Raw genomic sequence first — 22,851 nt, forward strand, 5'->3', positions numbered from 1 at the left:
ATTTCTGAAGCTGCTCAAGGCCTGCCTCTCCCTCTTTCCTGTGGGACATGTGCTCTAACAGGATGTGTTACATCAGTAGTAGGCAGTGAGGTCAAAGTTCACTGTCTTGAAAACAAGACATGGAAACAAATGGTTGGTCGAGTTAAGGATAGGGATGGCCAAAGCAACTACCTCAGATCCACTTAAAAAGAACGAACATTGAAATGCTTTAAACACTCAGCTCGAACATTTCCAGGCTCATCAAATGCTACTAAGCCCTTGAGCAGAGAGGCGAGCACATTCTGGTCTCTCTTCTCCATGTATAAAATTTCTATAGTCTTTAAACACGGTTGCAGCTTTTGGTTGCTCACCAAACACTTTTATTTTAGTGGCACTTCACCGAAGCAAGATGAGTACATCACTTCATTTTTCAAATAGACACCCGAGGTTCCCACTTTCCTATAGTGGACACTGACTGTGCTAGCACGACAGTCAACTAAGTTTAGATGAAATGGTGTTTATAACTGCCTATTTTTAAGCCCATTTGCAGCAGCCATCAGGAATTTAACCAGAATCTGTATATTTAAAATCATCAACTCTGCATTTGGAGAACAATGTCCATTGCTGTGGGATAGCAGCAATATCATTTGTACTCTATTCACTAAAGGTGCTATATTCAGCAGGACCCAGAGTCTTAGAAAGACTCCACAATTATTATGACTAGAGAGAAAATGATGCCTTTTCTGGCCTGATTATGAAAACGGGAAAAGGACATTCTGGACAAAAAAGACAGAGAAGACAGGAGATGAGCTCAGTAATCAGAAGTATTCCAGAGGAAAGAGCAAATGCAAGAGATGTGTGATACTTCAAGATACTGGATTCAGAAGGTGTCAGGGCCCATGAATTTCTCCATCCTCTGACCATTACCACTTACATGAAGATTCAGTCGATGCATTTGTCTAGACCTGAGCTCACATGGCTGAGGTCTTAGTCTTGTTGACTATTTCTATGATGGCAATGGATTGTGTTTCTTTTAAAAATGTGTCCAGGTAGGCATGTGTCCTGCTTTTTCTTCAGATTGGTTCAGCCTAGTAAGATGCGAACCCATCTGTCTTCCATCAAACTGAAATGAAACTCACCGGAAAATATTCACTTGACCATATTCAAATAGACTAATGAACAAATCACATATGAAGGAACACATGTAAAAATTATAAAAAACAAAGTGAAAACATAGAAGAATAGAAAGTAGAAATTGGAGCTTAAAAACTCATTCCTTCCTTATGCCTGCCTGGTTTCCTCACTACTTTCTTCTCTGAGATGACTTCCTTCAGCTCTCTCACCATTCTGATGACTGAACTAAGACCAAGGAGAGTATATAAAATTCTAAAGGATGTACAGCTCCTTAGATAAAACTTGGCAGAGAGAGATCACTCTGTGAGTCTTGAATACATTTTATAACATTAATTTTATACATGGTCAATAATCATTTTAATTTCTATATTATAGTAGTATATGTTCACTTTTTTTAAAAAAGTTTATTTTATTTTATTTATTTACTTATTTGCGTGTGTTTGTTTACAATCATGCATGCAAGCTTGGAAGTGCATGCTGCTTGCGCATGTGCAAATCAAAGAACAACTTACAAGAGTTAGTTCTCTCCTTCCACTAGGTGAGTCTGGGGAAGGGAGGGATAGAGAGACATAGAATGGACAGGAGCCCCACAAGGAGATCAACAAAGCCAAATGATCTGAGCCCAGAGGGTCCCGCAGAGACTGATGCACCAACGGAGATAACCTAGACCGCCTGTTTAGATGTGGCAGATTGGCAGCTCAGTCTCCATGTGGATCTCCGAGTGAGGGGAGCAGGGGCTGCTTCTATCATGAACTCAAAGATCATGCCTGATCTTTGATGACTCACCCCTGGATGTTGCAATCTTACCAGGCCATGGAGGAAGAGGATACAGGCAGTCCTGATGAGACTTAACAAGCTATGGGAAGATGGCTATGGTGGAGCACTCCCTCTCTCAGTGGACTAGGGGAAGAGGATGGACGAGGGGAAGAGGAAGAGAGTGTTAGACTGGGGGATTTGAAGGAGGGAGCTTCAGTTGGAATATATAATGAACAAATTGTGAAGGAAAAAATGATTTTGGAAAATAAAAGAATATAATTCTTGGTCCATGAACAGTTACAATGTTTGGGTGACTTGACTGGGTCTTGTCACGGGGCCTAAAAGACAAGTAAAACTTCCGTTCTGTGAGTACAGAAATAGAAAAGACAATCTGATGGGCATATTGATTATGCCCATTAGACAAAGTTTTGGCAAAAAAAAAAATCTAGATTTTCAGGTTTAGCATCCCATGCTGATACCTGCTGGTCCAACTCCTGTAGCACACTATCCAGTTTGACGATCCTTCACTCATTCTTTCTAGGAAAAGACACAATGAAATCTTTCTCAGCAATCAAAAACAAGGAAATCATAAAATTTGTAGGTAAATGGTGGGAATTGGAAAAGATCATCCTGAGTGAGGTATTCCAGAAGCAGAAAGACACACAGGGTATATACTCACTCATAAGTGGATATTAAACATATAATATAGGATAAACCTACTAAAGTCTGTACACCTAAAGAAACTAATCAAGAAGGAGGTCTGGCTAAAATGCTCAATCCCCATTTAGAAAGGCAAAGAGGATGGACATCAGAAGAAGGAGAAACCAGGGAACAGGACAGGGGCTTCCCACAGAAGGCCTCTAAAAGGCTCTACCTTGCAAGGTATCGAAGCAGATGCTGAAACTTATGGCCAACCTTTGAGTAGAGTGAAGGAATTTCTTAGGAAAGAAGTGGGAAATAGTAAGACCCGGAGAGGACATGAACTCCACAAGGAGAGCAACAGAAACAAAAAATCTGGGCACAGGGATCTTTTCTGAGACTGACACTCTAACCAAGGACTATTCATGAAGATAACCTAGAACCCCTGCACAGATGTAGCCCATGGCAGTTTAGTGTCCAAGTGGCTTCCATAATAATGGGAACAGGGACAGTCTCTGACATGAACTGATTGTCCTGCTCTTTGATCACGTCTCCCTGAGCAGGGAGCAGCCTTACCAGGACACAGAGGAAGACAATGCAGCCAGTCCTGGTGAGACCTGATAGACTAGGATCAGAAGGAAGGGGAGGAAGACCTCCCCTCTCAGTTGACTTGGGGAGGGGCATGGGTAGATAAGGGGAAAGGAAGGTAGGATTGGAAAGAGAGGTGGGAGGAAGCTACAGGGGGGAGACAAAGTGAATAAATTGTGACTAATAAAATTTGAAAAAAAAATTTTGAAAAAAATAAAAAGGACACTGCCTCCTTGGGGGTGCAGCCTTGCCAGACCACAGAGGAAGACAATGCAACCAGTCCTGATGAAACCTGATAGGCTAGGATCAAATAGAAGGGGAGGAGGAACTCCCCTATCAGTGGATTAGGGGAGGAGCAAGGGAAGAGAAGAAGGAGGAAGGGTGGATTGGGAGGAGATGAGGGCGGAGGCCACAGCCCGCGTACAAATTGAATAAATTGTAATAAATGATAATAATATTTTTTTTAAAAAAAGGACACACCTGATAGAGGCCCAGACAAGTATTTTCCAAATATGCTAAAGGAAGGAAAGCATATCTGCACACACCCAGGCTTTTCCTCCTTTAGTTATAGAATTCTGGGCAAAAATGAGACTCTTCTAAAATATACCTCCTTATCCTTAAAACATATTGACAAACTCAAACTTCCATAAAGATTAAAAGAAAGAAAATATGCAAAGGAGTTGACCATGGTATGGGCACTTTAGAGGGTTTCTAACTGGTAACAGAGCTCTCTTCCTCCAGATTCAGGACAGATAGTGTTTTAGAAATGTGATTTAGATATCATTTTCTAAGGTTCAATCATTATCTCTAATAATTTTCCCCTTAATGTCTTTGAATATTTTTTTACTTAGCTCTCATGCTTCTTGTCTTTCCCACTTGTGAAATGAGGACTGTAGACAAGTTGAGAGAATTCTTGTCTTAAAGTATTTTGTACATGGAAACCACATGGAAAAATATATATCTACATGAGAAAGACACTAATTGGAATGTTTTTTTACATACAAATTCCATGTTGGAGATTATTGCCTAGTTTACGCATATCTCACAGTTACCATGTGGAGGTCAGTAAAACTGGTAATAATTCAAGTCAGTCACTTTGGACCAAGGTTTTCAGTGAAACCCTGGAGCATCCTTATCATTCTTCTTTCCTATTTGAAATAGGTAACATTACTGTTTTCTCCTTGCTTTTTTGTCTCCCAAATTGCAGTTAGCTCAACCTGTCTTTTTTGACAAGTGGTTGTGAGGAGAGCAAAACATGTCCCAAGCAGCACAGTCCTTGGTGATACTCCAAAGAAGTTCTGACCATCTCTTGGGTCAAAGGAATTCATCTCTAGGGCCTATACTCAGGGATGAGGTCAAAGAACCTGAAGTCCTAGTATGGACCCAACAGTGTGAGGAATTTCACGCTCATTGTTGACTGCTAGAGCATAACAGAATGTCATCACAGTAAAGTAGATTTAGAAAGTGAAAGCAATTCTTCCCTTGTATAGTATACCTACATTATTTTTAATAATCAATATAATCCACAGGAGAAAATATTAGTGTTTCTCCAACTCCCAATCCTAGTTTTCCTCTTTCTGTGTTTTGATGCATGCCGTATTCATTGAAAAAAAAAAAAAAAAACTTTTAATTGTGTTTTTTAAACTCTCCTAATGTAAGTATTTTTATACATTCTGGAATATTTTTCTGAACATTTCATTTTGATATAAAGCTCAATATCATCTCCTGGTTTGTTTTATTTGACTAGCTCTCTGTTGTGGATCTCTTGAGTTGCTTCTGGTCTTTTAAAAGCTATAAATAAGATTAAAGGAAATACATTTATTTATGTGTATAGATATTCACACACATATACATATGTAAGATGAATTTCTAGAAATAGGGTAACCTGTTCTTTGTGAAAATGAGTAAGTAGTTTGCATAAGTATTGTTAACTTTTCATTGAAAGTATGTTATTTTCTATTCCAATACGTAATGCATGAAAATACCTGTTCAATTGTCACCTTCCAAATCACATCTAGATATTTTTCGAGTAAAAAAAATGAAAGAAATTTCACAATGTAGTTTCAAATTGAACATAACTTATTGTAAGTTGGGTTGATATCTTTTCACATGTTAATATGTCACTGTTTTTTTAAGTGTCTATTACTTTTATGTCTCATACTATAAATTAACTTCTTGAGGAAAGAAACACAGTTCTCTACACCATATTTTCTAGTGCAAAGTATGGAAAACGGAAAGTGATTCATATATGCTTGGTGAATGAGTAAAGACTCAGTGCTGTGGTACTTGTCACAACATATTATTATGAATTTTATATCACTTTGAACTTTAGTTCTCATTTTCCCCCTAGGAAATAATACTATGAACAAATATCTTGATAAAAGGATATTTACATAACAATTAAATTCACTGTAAATCTATTTTAAACAATTGTTGATACCTTCCTTTGAAATTATTTCCTGTAGTATTAGTGCTGATAATTGTCTCTTACTGAAGTATGAATTTCATGATGAAGTCATCAGCCCTGGTTGCGAGATGAAGAGAGGTTATCTGAGGGATAAAACTGGTGTGACTCACTTCTCTCTGCGCAACTTCTTGCTCCAGAGGGATTCTGACTTAGGGCTAATCACACTCCCAGCTCCAGGGAACACCCAACAGCGAGCCTCTGGGAAAGCAACGTTTCTAGGATCATTGCATATAAGTAGATAGAGACAGAATTGCACTAAGGAGGAAACTGCCATTTCCAATGCCACCAAATGGTCAGGTGGTAGGTGCAGGTGCTGCGGAGAATAGGAGGATTAGGCAAGAGCTTTGACTTCAACCTTTCCTAGTGGATGCCTTCAGGGTGCGGGAGGAAATCTCAAGCAACATTGGTCTTGATACCCACAAAACTCAACAATCATTCCCCCATAACCTGGGGAGGTCAGAAATTCTAAGCGTTTTAGGAACCAAATGCCAAATAGTTTTCTTTTTTTATTATTTTTAAAGAAGAGGAAGTTGGTTAAGAAAAAAAAAAATCCCCAAGGTCAGAGTGTACAGCTGCGGCCTGTTAGAGTAAAGGCATGCTGCCAGCTCTTGGCTGTTGCAAAGTCTCCTTCCTGCCTGGAAATTCTGAATCATGCTTTCCTTCTTTGAAAATTCCTGTTACCTGTCTCTCACAAAGATCATCTTTTAGGAGGTACAGTATGAGTGTCCGGTGAATACTTGTCAGATGCTTTGGGCCTGATAGTGAATAAGCATTAGATATCATGGGCCTGATATTTTAGGGATTATTCTTGGAGTCTCTGCATCATTATCATGCCTAGATCACCTAAACTTTTTCTACCAGAATAGTAGTTGAAGGGTAAGAAGACTTTCTGGAAGAGGTCGCGGTAACTGCTTCCTTTACAACAGACCAGTATTTCTGGTTATTTTATGATTGTAAACTAGATGCACAGAGTCTTACAGGAAAGATAAACATCATAGGAGAGAGTACAGAAAAAAACAAAAACAAAACAGTTCCCTGTCTCCTTTTATTTACAGTGGTATAGGGAAGAAGTGAGTTGCTGGATTCTCCAGAGTTCAGTACTAGAACATACACAAGCATAAAACAGGGTCACCAGCATCAGGAGTCTTCATCTCTAGTTTCAGCCCAGCTACCGACTGATGTTCTGACATACAGCCAATCATTTCATTTCACCTTGATATGGGGTGGGAGGAGGCTGAAGGTCTGCTATCACAACATAAGGGATTTAATTAAATGATGTCCAAGCTCAGCCATGTGCTCACAGTTGCTGTTCTTGGGTCTAGGAATGATTGAGGAAGAGATGGTGGACCCTGAAGTAGCTCTTCTTGCACCTTAACTCTGCCTTACTCCTGGGAATCATGGATCATGACAACTACACCTGGACCCAGACTTTCATCCTTGCTGGTTTCGCTACCACTGGCACCCTCCGACCTCTTGCCTTCCTGGGGACCCTGTGCATCTATCTCCTCACACTTGCAGGGAACTTGTTCATCATTGTCTTGGTTCAGGCAGATTCAGGGCTGTCCACACCCATGTACTTCTTTATCAGTGTCCTCTCCTTCCTGGAACTCTGGTATGTCAGCACCACGGTGCCCACCTTGCTACATACCCTGCTCCATGGGCGTTCACCCATCCCATCGGCTGCATGCTTTGTCCAGCTGTATGTCTTCCACTCCCTGGGCATGACTGAGTGCTACCTGTTGGGTGTCATGGCTCTGGACCGCTATCTTGCGATCTGTCGCCCTCTGCACTACCATGCACTCATGAGCAGACAGGTCCAGCTATGGTTAGCAGGTGCCACTTGGGTGGCTGGATTGTCAGCTGCCCTGGTGCCTGCTGGTCTCACGGCCACTTTACCCTATTGCTTGAAAGAAGTAGCCCATTACTTTTGTGACCTGGCGCCCCTAATGCGGTTAACATGTGTGGACACCAGCTGGCATGCTAGGGTTCATGGGGCAGTGATTGGTGTGGCCACTGGATGCAATTTTGTCCTCATCTTGGGACTCTATGGGGGGATTCTGACAGCTGTCCTGAAGCTGCCTTCAGCTGCCAGTCGTGCTAAAGCTTTCTCCACCTGTTCTTCCCACATGACAGTAGTGGCCTTGTTCTACGCTTCTGCTTTTACGGTATATGTGGGATCACCTCAGAGCAGACCTGAGGGCACTGACAAGCTTCTTGCTCTAGTGTATGCCCTCCTGACTCCATTCCTCAATCCCATCATCTATTCCCTTCGCAACAAAGAGGTGAAGGAGGCTGTGAAAAGGGTCAGTGACAAGATAAGGACCTTGTTAAGGGAAACCTAATTATCTCTTTTGGCATTACCCACATTCTGGGTAAATGCAAGAATCAACTGATTTGTTAATCATTTTGCAGAATCAGAATAAATGGCAATAAGAATTACCACTCTGATTAGCACTTATTATGCTGCACAGACTCTTAGACCAATCAGAGGTGGAGCAGATGGAGGGAAAGGAGTTCTTTTCGGAATCCTTTCCAAGATAATGATGAAGAAATGCTGCAGCAGGTTAAAAACTGGCATAGAGAAAATGTTTTATTTAACTTTATGACTCTGAACTTTATTTTTGTAGCAGGACATATATACGAATGACGTGTTCCCAGTACCTAATCTCTGCCAAAGTTTTAGTTCTGTCAATCGATTTACCCCTAAGTGGGCTCAGAACTCACAAATATCTAAGCAGCAGAGACGGAGTGAACAGGCATTGCTACAATGAAATAAAAAGAGCATCCAATGCTAGCAGCAACCTGTATTTCAACCCATGATCCCTACAGGGAGCTTAAAAGGTGGAAAGCGAGGATGACAGAAGCAGTCCAATGACAGCATGTGTGGTGTTTCATGGGGAGCTGACAGCTCCCAGCTGGCAGAGCCCAGTAACCCTGAATCATCTTACCAAAACAAACGCTCAGAGTGAGCAGCTGGAGTCTGGAATTGCTCACCTGTCTGTTACAGGACAAGAGTAGTAGAACTGAGCATACCGTGTGAGCTCTCTTTCAGGATCAGGACTTTTTTTTTCTTAGAATGAAGTTGAAGCCATACTTCAAAGGAGGAGCAGGAAAGGCTTTACAGGAAAGGTGTGCGCGTACCCGACGGAAAGGGAAAGGTCACACAAGTCTGCAGTGTCAGGCCCTTCCTCTGCTCAGTAAATGACAATACTGTCCCCTCTGGTATCTACGCTTTGGAGAGCTGTGAATTCTGAGCCACCAGATATCCACTTAGAGATGGTCTGGTAATTAGATAACAGGCCTAAAACGTTGGCAGAGAATAGACACTGGGTGAATGTCTTTCACTTTTCCCATTCTAATAAATATCCCACTACAAAAATAAAAGCAATTACTTTTTTTAATTCTCCTCTCATCAGGGTTGGTGATTATTGCTTTCACTTACACACAGTTGTGTGTGTGTGTGTGTGTGTGTGTGTGTGTGTGTGTGTGTGTGTGGTGTGTTTGTTTGTGTGGTGATTGGTGTGTCTGTGTGTGGTGTGTCATATGTAGTTAGGGTGTATTAGTTGAGTTGAGCTTGTATCACAGCTTGGCTTGAGACATACTGCATAAGCCAGGTGGGCCTTTAACTCATTGAACAACAGCTGTAAACATGTTTAGCCTGAAATACACTTTAAAATCTTCATAACATCCATTCCTTAGACTGAGCGTTATTGTCCCTATATTTTTACAATAAATTTAGGATTACTTTAATTGTCAAGAACCAAATTCAACCCAGATGTCATCCAGATGTCTAGCTGACCTTGACAGGGTCACTTCACCTCATCTGTGTGTGAAATCTGAGTAGCTCACAGATGACTGCCCACATTCCTTCCAGCTAAGGAAGTTTCTGTTCCAGGATTGCAACACTTACAAAGGCACCTTCTGAGGTCTGATCCAGGCCCAGCAGAACATTTTCTGAAAAGCTTGAAGAAAGAAAATGTACTGGTCAAATTTCCAGTTCCCTGTTCTTTTCTTTCTACTTACTGGGGAAAAGTCTGCTTTCTGACTTCACTTTGTCTTAAAATATATGTAATAAAATACCCTAAAATTTCATTGAAAAATGAATATTCAGTAAACACATTATCCTTATATCACACATGGTAATTAGAAAAGAGGTTAAAGACTTCCTGCACGGGTTCAAACCTTATTTCTCACATTCACTTGCTTTGTGAGCTCAGGCAATGTATTTAAAAATCTCTGTGCCTCAATTTTCTTAATCTGTAAAGTGCATACAGTAATAGGATCTTAGGAACTACATGAATGGTGGTTATTTACGTGACACTTTTACATCCATTTCTACAATAGGGATTTATTTATTTGAGAATACTTAGCTTTACACATATCTCACATTTGTGGGCTGTTATGCAGCAGACTTGAGGCATTCCACAGAAGCATCTTTTTCTCAGCTAAGCATCCAAAATCCTTCTTATATAACTGGAGGATTAGTAACTGATCATTAACTCTGCTGGTTATTGTTTGGGGCTCTCCTCTTTTCTCTATTTATACATCTATCTTCATATAGGTACTAATTGTGCCTTTAAAGACACTGTTTTCTGTATTGTCAGCACTAAAGAACTGCTGGCAGTTTGTGGCTTGCATCACTTTAATTATTGACTCTGTGGGCCTCCGTTTCTGTGAGGTTCATGCTCTATAGTAGGGAATGGGTGCTTCCATATCTGCTATGGAGCTACAGTCATCAAAACTGAGGAACCACACCATTGATTTTTATTCATTTATATTTGAAAGACAAATGAATTAAATGAATAAATAAACATATCTTTAGGAATTAAATGAGTGTGGCAGATATTATGTTACTATCCTATAATTCCATGGGGGAAATGCCTTTCCAAAATCCATTTGTAACTCCAAACTACCTTTGTCTTTCATTGTGCAACTATTTTAATCTCCAAACCTCCATGGATCTTTCCCTTTATAACATACAGTTGATGTTATTATTACACAGTATTTCTCAAAGAACATGAACAACATTTATATATTTTCTGTATGATGTTACTGGGTCTTCATCCCTTCTACATGCCTTTTCAGTGTCCAGATAGTACCTCAGTGAACTGGAGTCTCTCAGACTGTATTGGAGTCTCTCTGGCAGAAAGTGGTTGTATATTTTCTACAAACAGAATCATATTTTGTAACTGTCTAATGTTATGTATGTAGCTAAACATCCATACTAAGACTTGGCATCTTCTCCCATAATGGGATCTGAATATGACTGTACTAGAATGCACAGTGAGAAGAGGCTGGTACTAAAGGTGAACACATCACCCACACTCAACTTGGAGTAAGCCCAGAATCCCATCATGTAGGGTATTTGTCCTTTGTCTTAACCCTAGTATGGTAGGTAACAAAGAAAAGTGCAATTAGTAAGCACTATGGGCACTGAATGAAAACCTGCTCAGTTATTCTGTAGAATGACCTATGAGCACAGACATCATTTTCATATTTATCAGGTACATTTTAGCTGTACTGGATACTGTTTTGTAACATTTAGGACATGATTTTAAAATAACATGTTATTTATAAATATAGCATGATAAAATATTTAGATGAACAGAAGCCTACAATCACTCATAAACTCATTGTTTTCCTCATCTTTCTTAGGTAATTGAAAGTTTCCTATTATGCATTTTGATTTCTTTCACCCCTTACCCCATGTCCTCTTAGATCTACCCCACTTCCCTAACTTTGTGTCCTCTTTATCCCCTTCTTTTTTTTTTTTTAATTTAAACCAATCACGTTCTGTTTGTGTTGTCTACACATCCTTATATGGTGAAGGTAAGGAGAGCTCAGAGCATTAACAATGCCACTTTAAGGGCTTGGAAAAACTATGGTCTCTTTTTCAGGATTATAGAAGATACAACATTGTACTGAAGGACTGCTGCAAGTATCCAAACCAGTGAATAGAACAGTCAATTATTTCAGAGGAACTAGCATACAACACTGTCTATCCTGGAGTCCTGTTAGCACTCTGAAACAATGTACTTCTTATATTTGTCTCCAGTGCTAAGTTTTCCACAGGAAGCTTTTCCTTTTCTTTCAACACACTGTATTGATTATGGATTTTCTGTCACATAAAAAATTTTCTTGCTCAAAAGGAGATACATTTTAAGTTAATTAATGAATCAATTAATTAATGAATTCATTAATCACAATGTAAAGTAATTAATAGTAGCCTTCTCCCTCCTCTCCTCCAGGTCTCCTCCTCCTTCCTTCTTCCCCTTCCTCAAAAAAGAGAAGTTGGCCCTCCCAGGTCATCAGGACTGGAGGGGTCTTCTTCCTCTGTGACCTGGCAAGGCAGCCCCACCAGGAGGAAGTGATCAAAAAGGAGGCAACAGAGTCCATGTCAGAGACAGCTCTCACTCCATTTACTAGGGAACCCACATGAAGCTGGAGCTGCCTGTCTGTTACATCTGTGTAGGGGATCTTGGTCCAGCCTATTCATGGTACTTGGTTGGTGCTTCACTCTCAGCAAGTCCCTCTGGGCCCTGGTTAGTTGACTCTGTCTGTCTTTTCATGAAGCTCTTGCCACTGTTAGGTCCCTCTGTCCTTCCACCCACTTTTCCACAAGACTCCCTATGCTTCGTCCAGTGTTTGGCTGTGAGTCTCTGCATCTGCTTCAATCCACTGCTGGGTGGAGCCTCTCAGAGAATAGCTATGCTATGCTCCTGTCTGTGAGCATGGCAGAATATCATTAACAGTGTTAGAGGTTGGCTCTCTCTCATTGGGTGGGCCTCAGGTTGGGTCAGGCATTGATTGGGCATTCCCTCAATCTCTGCTTCATCATCATCTCTGCACATTTAGTAGGCAGAGTAAATTTTGGTTGGAAGTTCTTGTGGGAGGGTTGGTGTTTTCCCTTCAGTAGGAGTCTATTTAGAGAGTGGTGTCTTCATTCCCCTTGAGTTATGCGACTAAGCATCTCAGCTACTGTCACCCCAATATCCTCCCAGAAGTCCACCCTGTCTTAGTTCTCCAGCTTGTTACAGAGATGCTCCACCCATGGTTTCTCTTCTCTCTATAGGGCCTCTGTCCTCCCGGCCCCTCTCTCACCAAGTCTTGTCTCCACCCTCATTTCTGCCAGAGCTCCCTCTCCTGCCTTGTTCCCTTTCTTCAGTTGCTTCTGCTGTCTATTCTATTTCCCCTTCTGGGTGACATTTAAGCATCCATCCCTTGTGTTTTCCTTGTTGCTTAACTTCTTTGAGTCTGTAAATCGTAGCATGTTTCACATGAAGCTTTTTCAATCTCAGGGATTCAGTATTTTTTCTATCCACTTAATGTGATCTGTTTCTTAAGGTCATACATTGCTCCTTTCTCTTGAGGTTTCTTGAGCAACTACTAAATTATTCATGCCTTTTATTTTGACATTAAAAAGCAAGAGTAGCTTTAGATCAATTAATAAGTCAAATTCTTCATGCTCTGTGAATAAATGCAGTTATCCTGTTATTTATCTGGACTCCAAATCTATCCAAATGCACACTCAGAGATAGTACTCTGCTGAGATAAAAATTCAGATAATGATATAAGGAGTTTTGAAAAAAAAAAGTGAGAGTACAAATATTTTGTGAAGAACAGAATTTGTCTCTCTGAGTTGTCCAGGGTAAAAATGGTGGTGGAGTGGATTGAGTACTGGTAGCAATCCTGTTGATGGGAATTTAGAATACTCCATATTGAATAGTATTTTAGGACCATTAGAGGGATTTGCTGAGTAGTTAAGGATGCCTGCTGCTTTTTCAGATGACCTGAGTTTAACTCTCAGAATCCATCTCTGGCTGCTCACAACTGCCTGTAACCCCAGTTCCATAGGATCGATGCTCTCCTCTGGCCTTTATAGACACCTACCTGTGTGGACACAAACATAAACACATGCATTCACAATACACATAAATCAATAATTCTAAAAGTAAAATAAAACCTGGAATAGTATTTTAAATAGCCAGTAAGCAGCTGTTGGAGCGATGAACTTAATTGTGGCCACCGCAGTGTGGGTGATGGTATGTGGGATGAAGGTAGAGATGTTCAGCATAAAACAAATGGTTCCTATGTGGATCAAGTTTTTAGGTGGTAAGGCAAATGGTGCTGAGTGATGACAAATCTCCTGTCAAATGGAATTTTAAAGAGGCAATCCAATTCTGGGTTCCCCAAATTGTTATTCTCCCTGCATGAATGAAGATAGGAGAGTTGGATTGTTTCTTTAACAGCATGCTATGTGGTCATTGCAAAACAGGCAATATCCCTGGATTTAGATTTCAGAATTCCAAAATGAAGATTGCAGAGGTAAGTTGTCTGAGAAACACATCTCATCTGACTGACTTCTCTGAGCCAGGCTTCTTGCCTCAGAGGAATCCATGACTACTCAGAGGTAGTCATAGCGCCTCCAGGGAACATTTATTAAGGGGTTTGTGGGAGACCTATGTTTCCAGGAGCATGAACTACAAATAAGGAAGTGTCTTGAGATAGAAGTGATACCAGGAACTCTGAGACAAGTTCAATTGAAACCGAAACAGTGGGGTAATGGTTGGAGGTGGCAGAGAAGAGGTAAGGGTGGCTGAAGAAGAGAAGTAAGAGACAGCATTTACCTTTCCTAAATAATTTCCATTGGAGTATGGGTGTGACGCTTTAGATATTAATGTAGATCCTCTATTAGTAACGCAACACACATCAATCAATGACTAGAGAATCACGGACCAATATTTTGTAAGAAGCTTCATGAGCCTCTAACTTAAACTTCTTCATTTAAAGAACTTCAACCAAAGAGGAAGTAGTTTGGAGCAAGATTCACTTGGAGTTGGTGGTAAAACCAAATTTAGATTTTTCACCTATGGAAAGAAGGCATTACATGTACTACTTTGGCTCCTTTTGACACCTCTCAGAGGATATTTGCTTCCTTGTTCTCCCTTCTCCCTGTACCCTGCAGGATTCTGAAGTCTCCCATTAGGACACTTTCAGAAAAAAAATATCTTGTCAGTTCATTGATTATTCGTCTTGTCCCAGTCTTTTAAGCTTTGAGAAATGCTCCCAAGATAGTCTTGTTCATCTTTCCATCTTTTTCGCTTTCAAATTTTAATGAGACTCTTGAGTTCCAGGAGACTGCCCCAATGAAACTTAGCAGCTTAAGAAAGTAAGTCTCTGGAAAGGGGCAGGGAGGAGATGAAGGAGGGAGGGTGGGATTGGGGGGGGGGGAATGAGGGATACAGCTGGGATACAGAATTAACAAAATGTAACTAATGAGAATAATAAAAATGAAATAAAATAAATAAATAAAATAAAATTTAAAAAAAGTAAGTCTCCTTTTCTTACCATATCCATTATTGAATCCAGTACATAGTAAGGTTTACTAATTCAAAGTATCATAGGAACAGTTCACTAGAAATGATAGGGGAATAAGAAAGATTTTTCCTATCTTTTTTTCTTTCTTTCTTTTCTTGGTGAAGCAGAAGGGAGAGAATCCTAGTCCTGAGACAATGCTGCTGTACTCTACAAATGTCAGTCTGTGAATTAAGGAACCAGAGCTCTATGTTACCACTATCAGCAACAGATATTGGGCAAATCACTTCTGATTTCTAGTACTCAGTTCCTCTTTCATAGACTAGAGGGAATGAGTTAGATAGACTAGACTTTATTTCTTGGCTTGTGTGTTTTATTATTTGGGCTCTGGAAAAAAAATTCAAGAGAAAAAAAACCTAAAGCTGATTATTTACTGCCTTCTCTCTCATTCCCAGGGATCATGGATCATGACAACTACACCTGGACCCAGACTTTCATCCTTGCTGGTTTCGCTACCACTGGCACCCTCCGACCTCTTGCCTTCCTGGGGACCCTGTGCATCTATCTCCTCACACTTGCAGGGAACTTGTTCATCATTGTCTTGGTTCAGGCAGATTCAGGGCTGTCCACACCCATGTACTTCTTTATCAGTGTCCTCTCCTTCCTGGAACTCTGGTATGTCAGCACCACGGTGCCCACCTTGCTACATACCCTGCTCCATGGGCGTTCACCCATCCCATCGGCTGCATGCTTTGTCCAGCTGTATGTCTTCCACTCCCTGGGCATGACTGAGTGCTACCTGTTGGGTGTCATGGCTCTGGACCGCTATCTTGCGATCTGTCGCCCTCTGCACTACCATGCACTCATGAGCAGACAGGTACAGGTACAGCTAGTTGGGGGTACATGGGCGGCTGGTTTTACAGCTGCCCTGGTGCCTGCTGGTCTCACAGCCACTTTACCGTATTGCTTGAAAGAAGTAGCCCATTACTTTTGTGACCTGGCACCAGTAATGCAGTTGGCCTGTGTTGACACGACCTGGCATGCTCAGGTTTATATTGCAGTGATTGGTATGATCAATGCCTCTAATCTTGTTTTCATCTTGGGACTCTATGGAGGCATTGTGAAAACTGTGCTGAAGCTGCCTTCAGCAGCTAGCCGTGCCAAAGCCTTTTCCACATGTTCCTCCCATATAACTGTGGTGACACTGTTCTTTGGCTCTGCCTTCATTGTCTATGTAGGGCCACCAGAGATTCGAGCTGAGGGCAGAGACAAACTGATTGCCTTGATATACACTTTTCTCACCCCTTTCCTCAACCCTATTATTTATACTCTCCGAAATAAGGAAGTGAAAGAGGCTGTTAAGAGGGTCACGCAAAGGATTAAGGCTGTGCTGAATTGACTCTGGAGTCCTATAGGTTTATAATCTACGTGTTTGAAAATTTACAAGAATTAGCTGGTTACATATGTAAATCATTAACTAATCATCTCAATGATATGTGAAATATTCAACTAAAGTAGTCTTAGATTAGGACAAATTGAGAAATGTGAGAGAGAAAATATAATCCCTGAACCTACTAACACAGGACTGGATGAAGACACATATTTGAAGAAATAAACATAGTCCCTAAAAATGAAGTTCGCTTTTTTTTTTTTTTAAGGCATATAACATTTAGAAAGACATTGAAATATGGTAATAAAATTTCTAAAACCTAGGCTGGCTATGTGTTAGTAATTCAGACAGGATTTTTGGAGAAAGGTACAGAAGATATTGAGGTCAGTTAAAGGAAAATGGGAAAGGAACATTGGGTAAATGTTGAGATGGAGACCAAAGAAACCAGAACACAAAGGTATGTGGATCTCAATATTCGTGAACAGCATTCTGATAAAAGATGTTAGAAGACAGAGTGTAGGCTTCCTCTAATCTGAAGGAGCATGGCGTAGGATGCAAAGGCACATAGACAAAATCATGGGCTGCGCTCTGAATTGAAACAGTCAAGGAAGATATAACTGAAACAGTCAACGTGAATACAACCCCTTTATAGAAAGTCAGACCTGGAGAGGGGCATGAAAGGAGATGAGGGAGGGAAGGTGGGCTTGGGAGTGATGAAGGAGGGGGCTACAGCTGGGATACAAAGTGAATAAACTGTGATTAATATAAAAATAAAAATAATGAAAATAGGGAAGAAAGAACTTTTCAATTCCCTGTTTTCAAAGAGCTTACAATTTCATTTTTTGTTTGATAATTTCATACATACATGTAATTCCCCATTCTTTCCTCTCCAGTTCCTCCATGTTATCCACCACCATGTTTCCTTCTCAACTTCATGTGTTTTTAATGTATTTTAAAACTTTTTATTGGAAGTTTTCATACATTATACTTTGGTCTTGCTTTCCCCTTCCTCAACTCCTCCCTGATCCTCCTCACCTTCCCACCATCCCAAATTCACCTTTATTCTCTCTCTTTCCCTCCTGCTCCAGCTCATCTTCTTCCTCCTTCTCTACAGAACATCTGTGGTCCTGAGAACCACAATGAAATGCAGGTTTCTATGAGCCATAGACTTCTGGGGCCCATCTTTCCCAGGAAATGAACTTCCAATCGTGGTGAATGCGAAGTGCCATGGCTTTTCCAACTTTCCTGGCATATTAACAACTTGTGATGGCTGTGAAGCTTTACAGCTTATATGGATAATACAATTACCAGCAGTAAGGGCATGGTTTCTTCTTCTTTTTTTTTTTTTCACTACATAACAAAAGTACCTGAGTGCTGTAAGAAAGACTTACAAAACAGAGGTAATTTTGATCTTATATATGTAGCAGCTTTGTTTCAATTTCACCAGCATTCACAACTGCCTAACAGCAGGATCTCAGAGAAATCTTATTTTATGTATTTTTACTGATGGAAAAGGTAAATAAACGTTTCTGAAAAGTAATATCTGTATGATATGTGCTTTACGTTTTTCAGTTAGTATTTATTAACCTTCTAAAGAGATGGCATGATTTTATTTTTTATTTCCATCTTCAGAAGGAGGATTAAATGACATTTCTCCCTGAATTTCTGCCCTCTTTGGATTTTATGGAGTTGTCTCTGAAAAATATACTCAGAGGAAGGACACTATGTTTGTGTTTTATGTGTCAGGATGTTTTAAGAGAGTCACTAAAAATAAACATAAAAGTATACAAAAGCCCAAATAATAGAAGATTTGTATGAGAATAAGTCTTTTCTCTGTGCAATTGGGATGCTGTGGAGGGGGACAGAGATGTTTTATAAGAGATAATTGCAAGTGATAACATCCTCAAAACACTAGGATGAGGGAAATATTAAAAATAAAATTGTATGTATGGTTGTACATGTGTGTTTGTGGTTGTGCTTATATGTGTGTGTGTAAGTGTGTGTGTGTGTGTGTGTGTGTGTGTGTGTGTGTGTGTGCATAAGCTCTGCTTGCATGTGTGGATGGCAAAACTGCAATCTTTGTTTCATCTAAAGTCCTTGGATCAAACAAGATCTTCAGTCTCTTTGTGCCACAGACATAAAGACACGCTTTTTCCATGCTGAACTGGATATGTTTCAGTCACAAAGACAAAGCTGAATTGCTTGCGATGCAGCCTGGGGAACTGACAAGTCAAAAAAAAAAAAAAGTATTTACTATCTGGCTCTAGAAGAAAAATAATTGCCTGCGCCTTACCAAAAGTATATGCTATTGTGTAACTACAGACTCTGAAAAATGTGTGAATGAGTTATAATCTGAGAACAAAGTTGCAGTCTTAGAACAAATCAGTAAAATTTGTATAGAAATGCATTGGCATCCAGCATGGCATCTGTCCACTGGTGATTCTGGGTCTTGACATGGAATCCCTCAATAGTCTAAACCAGGATCTCTCAGTTCTGCTTAATTATTTCCAGGCCTTCTGATCTTTTATTTTCTCTGGCCTTTTTGATCCCAGTCTTAGGATATATACGTAATCCAGATTATGCACTTTGGGAGAAACATGAAGCTATATGTAGAATTAAAGTGTAATAAAGGAGGGATAACTTTTCCTGATTAATATTTAATTCATGACCTTGAAAAAAGGAACTAGGGCTCTGTTACTGTGGTCAATACTTAATCAAGAGGCACATCTACAGCTTTTAAGGCAAGATATATGAAAAGCCAAATAACATACTTATTAAATTTGTAGTTAATATAAAGTTAGTAAAATATACAAGAGGAGGTATCGCAGGGTCTAAACCTCAAAACAAGTTAAAGACCTTGGAAAATAGACCAAAACTCACAAGACAAACTTTGGTGAAGGTAAGATATGGACAAGCACAAAGACCACTAATGAATGAACCCTAAAAACAAATGCATTTATAACAGATCTTTTAAAACATTTATTAAATATATTGCATATGTATTTTCCAGATAGAGTACTAGGCAATGTAGATGCATAATTAAATGTACACATAAGCAGCAGACCTGCCTGCACAATGCAGACATTGAATGAATTATTAGAGATGGGAAATAGTCATAAATGCACAATTCCCTAGAATTTACTGCCTGAGAATCTGGCCTAATTGGGACTCACGTTTGACTAATGACTACTGAATGCCTTGTGTCAAGAAAAGCACTAACTATTAAGGTATCTGGGGTTAAGCAAAGGCCTGTTTGGCTCCTCCCACCTCTCTCCACACACATATAGATCCAGGATTTTGCTGACACAGCAGGGCAGTTGTAAATACCACTTCACAGCAGTTGCGACAGCACGCACAAGTCTTTCACAAGCTCAAGCAAGACAAAAACTCTGTCACACAGAGGGGAAGGGCAATGAATTCCCACGCCTAGCTAAGGAACTCATGGCAATTGATATATCCTGGAAGCAAGAGGATCAGTTTTCTTAAAGGGTGCAGTTCCTTGGTGGGTGGACCACTCCAACAGAAGGTCACAAATCCAAAAGTATATGCAGAACTTACAGCATTTGATTTTTTTTAAAGGACATAAAGTTGGGTAGTTGGGAGGGTAATAAATAAGGGGGTATGGACCTGGCAAGAGCGAAGCATGTGAATATGATCAAAACATACTGTAGAAAATTTTCAAAGAACTAATACAAAGTGAGAAAATGCAAAACAGAGAAGTAGGCTAATATTTTGAGATACGTATAGTTTATTTTGCTATTTTACCTCATATAATTCTACAACACACACTTATACTAAATATAATATAGAATTAAAACAAATGAATAACCACCTATGGGCAAACAGGTAATGAATACTGGTCAAGAAAACAAGTCTTGAGACAGATATCATTGTGTGGTCTTGTGACCTTGGTTACATTCTATCAGCCACTGCCTAACACTTCTAGAGGCAAGGACAGTTATCACAGGGCCCTTGTTATAGCGTTTTCTTTGTAATGCTGATCAGGCATGTGTGTGACCCAGGGCACAGTGCAGGATGCTCTGGTTTAGTTTCCTTAACAATTAAATGGGACTAATAAGTATTAACAATATTGCAGAGTGATTGTGAATATTGTACTAGCTGATGGATGCCTTAGAGAAATATTTGTTTACCAGCAAAAGCTCACTGGAAAAAAAAATTAAGGATCCATACCTATTTCTTGTTTCAAAATTGTTAGCTATTATCAAGGAGGAGTAAAGCTGAACAGGGAATAAAGGCTTCTCAAAGAAAGAGGAATATTAGGCAATATTAGACTTCATTTTTGTTATGAAGTCAGTAGAAACAGGGTAGTGATGGCGGTAATGAGATAGATGAATTCTCTGAAACTACCTCTTAGGAGTGAACACTCTGTTTCCACGCATCCTCCAAGGAGCCCAATCTGAGCATTATTCTCACCTGCCTCTGGAACAAGGGGTTTCTTCCTCTCCTGTGCCCCAAGTGACCTAAAACTTGTGCCTTAACTCCAGGGACTGTAGCTGTGGGGATAAAAATCATGAAGGAGAAGAAAGTGTTGCTCAATCCAGTCTTCAGCTATTGCACAAATGGAGCCAGGCAAGGCTGAAAAAGATGACGTACCATGGTTGGTCAGTTAACTGGGGCTTATCTAACTATAAGGATCAGGAATCAAAGACATGGGATAATGGATTTGAAAACAGATGTTGTTTTAAGATCAAAGAGTAGGATTCAGTGGAGAGATGACTTACAGAACATTCTTAGAAAATCCAGTTTTGCAAATCTTACAGAATCAGATCTACAAGAGAGATTAAAGGTCAGCTTGACTCCCCATTCTTCCCAGTCCACACTTATTCTGAGAGATTGTCTACTGTCTACTCCATGGAGTGTGTGATGACACAGACAAGCTACGTGCTAATGCGGATTGTTTAAGGTTCAAGTTTCTATAGGATCTGCAGCTAACATTTTATGAAGTTTTACATCTCTCGGGAGCAGGCGTTTTCAGAAAGACTTCACTTAAAGAAAGCTTTGTTTTTTGTTTTGTTTGGCTTTTTTTGTTTGTTTGTTTTTTTTAGCAAAAGTAGTAAGCATCTTTGGTATAAGAATTTAAGGTCCAGAGGTCTTCAGAGTTGTTCTGAACACATCTAATGCTTACTAGACCTTCTTGACATGAACATACAATTGGCTTTACATAAGGTCTTTTGTAGAAAGAAGGAAAATTATCTAACAAAAAATTTCTTAGACAACAAATAATCAAACATATTTCTTTAATTTGTCTGGGTTGGAGTTAGTAAAAGACAGGTGTTTTATACAGATCATGGGAAATTTATTTGAATATATTTAACTTGGGATGCTGAAAGTGTGCAGATGGAAGTGAGTAACTTAAATGTAGGGGGGAAATAAGCATTCAAGGAGCCTGAGTTTTATGCTTGTCATCCCCATCATTTATTGGGGATATGCATTAATTAGTGGAGTGCCTACTTACCCTTAAAGAGCTCTCCAATTTGTAGGGAAGATAAACTTATTATAAAGGCAGAAATTCTATCCTAATTAGGCATTATATATGTAATGATGGTGTAAAAGAAGGAATAAATAACTTTTTCTAGGAAAGCAAAAGGCTTCATTAAGGAGCTAACATTTGACTTAAGTGTGAAAGCTTCAAGAGATAGGTCACAGAAGGAGGAAAAAGAATGAGAGTTAAGCCAGAATCCATTGGCCAAGTGGGGCAAAGGTACTCCTAATCTAATGAAGAATTGATTATTGTTTCGACATCCTTCTTTGGTAATTGGAGATATGAGAGATTTGAGAAGTCCTTAAAGCAGAAATTGATTTGCGTGAATTTTACATTTTAAAATGTCAACTCAGTAAGTTTTTCTTTACAGAGGACATGGGCTGGGAGGGATTTGGGTTAGAGTGAGTGGTATAAATCAAAGTCATGATGTCTGGCATACTAATTGTTTAATTAGTTTGATTAAATGATTTTTATTTAATATCCCTAATGTGACAACCATTATTTTAAGGGTTAAACTAAAAAAGATAAAAAGAGATTGCATTTTTGTTTTTACTATGATGGCTGGAATTAGATTGTCCTCATGAAGTACAGTGTGACCAATGGTGGGCACAGAGACTGATGCTGGCTACCATTTTCATACAAACAAAATAATAGCAACATCTCTCCTCTCTTCTTCCCCTTTTCCACTTTCTGTTTTTCTTCTTTGCTTTGTTCTCTTTTTATTTTTTCTTTGCGTATATTGTTCACATTTACTTGAGAACAATGAGAATATCCAGAGTATTTTTAGCTGGAATTTCACCAAGTTATTTCTCTATTTCTTATTTCTCTATTTCTTATCTGTGCTATATGGTTAATTTTCTGAAAATACAGGACTTTTACCTATTGCTACTTTAATCATTCCTAATTTTAAGCCCGCATTCCCTCACTAAATGTGTTGTTTGTCCATCTTATTTTCCTTCCAGAGGTACCCATAAGAAATAGCAAAGTGTCACAATCTTTCCACCCTCCTGAGTTTCCATTGTATAAAATAGGTACAATAATGGTGCCTTTCCAACTGAATGTATTTAAAATTAGAGCTAG

General features: G+C 39.6%; 2 protein-coding genes across 2 annotated transcripts; both read left to right on the forward strand.

Moving 5' to 3' along the window:
- The first annotated feature begins 6,960 nt into the window (after positions 1-6,960).
- Positions 6,961-7,905, forward strand: LOC129678994 (olfactory receptor 6N1-like). The gene has a single exon (XM_055609964.1). It carries the CDS (start codon positions 6,961-6,963, stop codon positions 7,903-7,905), a length of 945 nt encoding a protein of 314 aa, XP_055465939.1.
- Positions 7,906-15,338: 7,433 nt separating this feature from the next.
- On the forward strand, positions 15,339-16,277 carry LOC129679009 (olfactory receptor 6N2-like). Its single transcript, XM_055609986.1, has one exon. The coding sequence runs from the start codon at positions 15,339-15,341 to the stop codon at positions 16,275-16,277; it is 939 nt and encodes a 312-aa protein (XP_055465961.1).
- Positions 16,278-22,851: the final 6,574 nt, after the last annotated feature.

Source organism: Psammomys obesus, unplaced genomic scaffold, assembly GCF_907164565.1.
Source record: "Psammomys obesus unplaced genomic scaffold, mPsaObe1.curated_primary_1811, whole genome shotgun sequence".
NCBI lineage: Eukaryota > Metazoa > Chordata > Mammalia > Rodentia > Muridae > Psammomys > Psammomys obesus.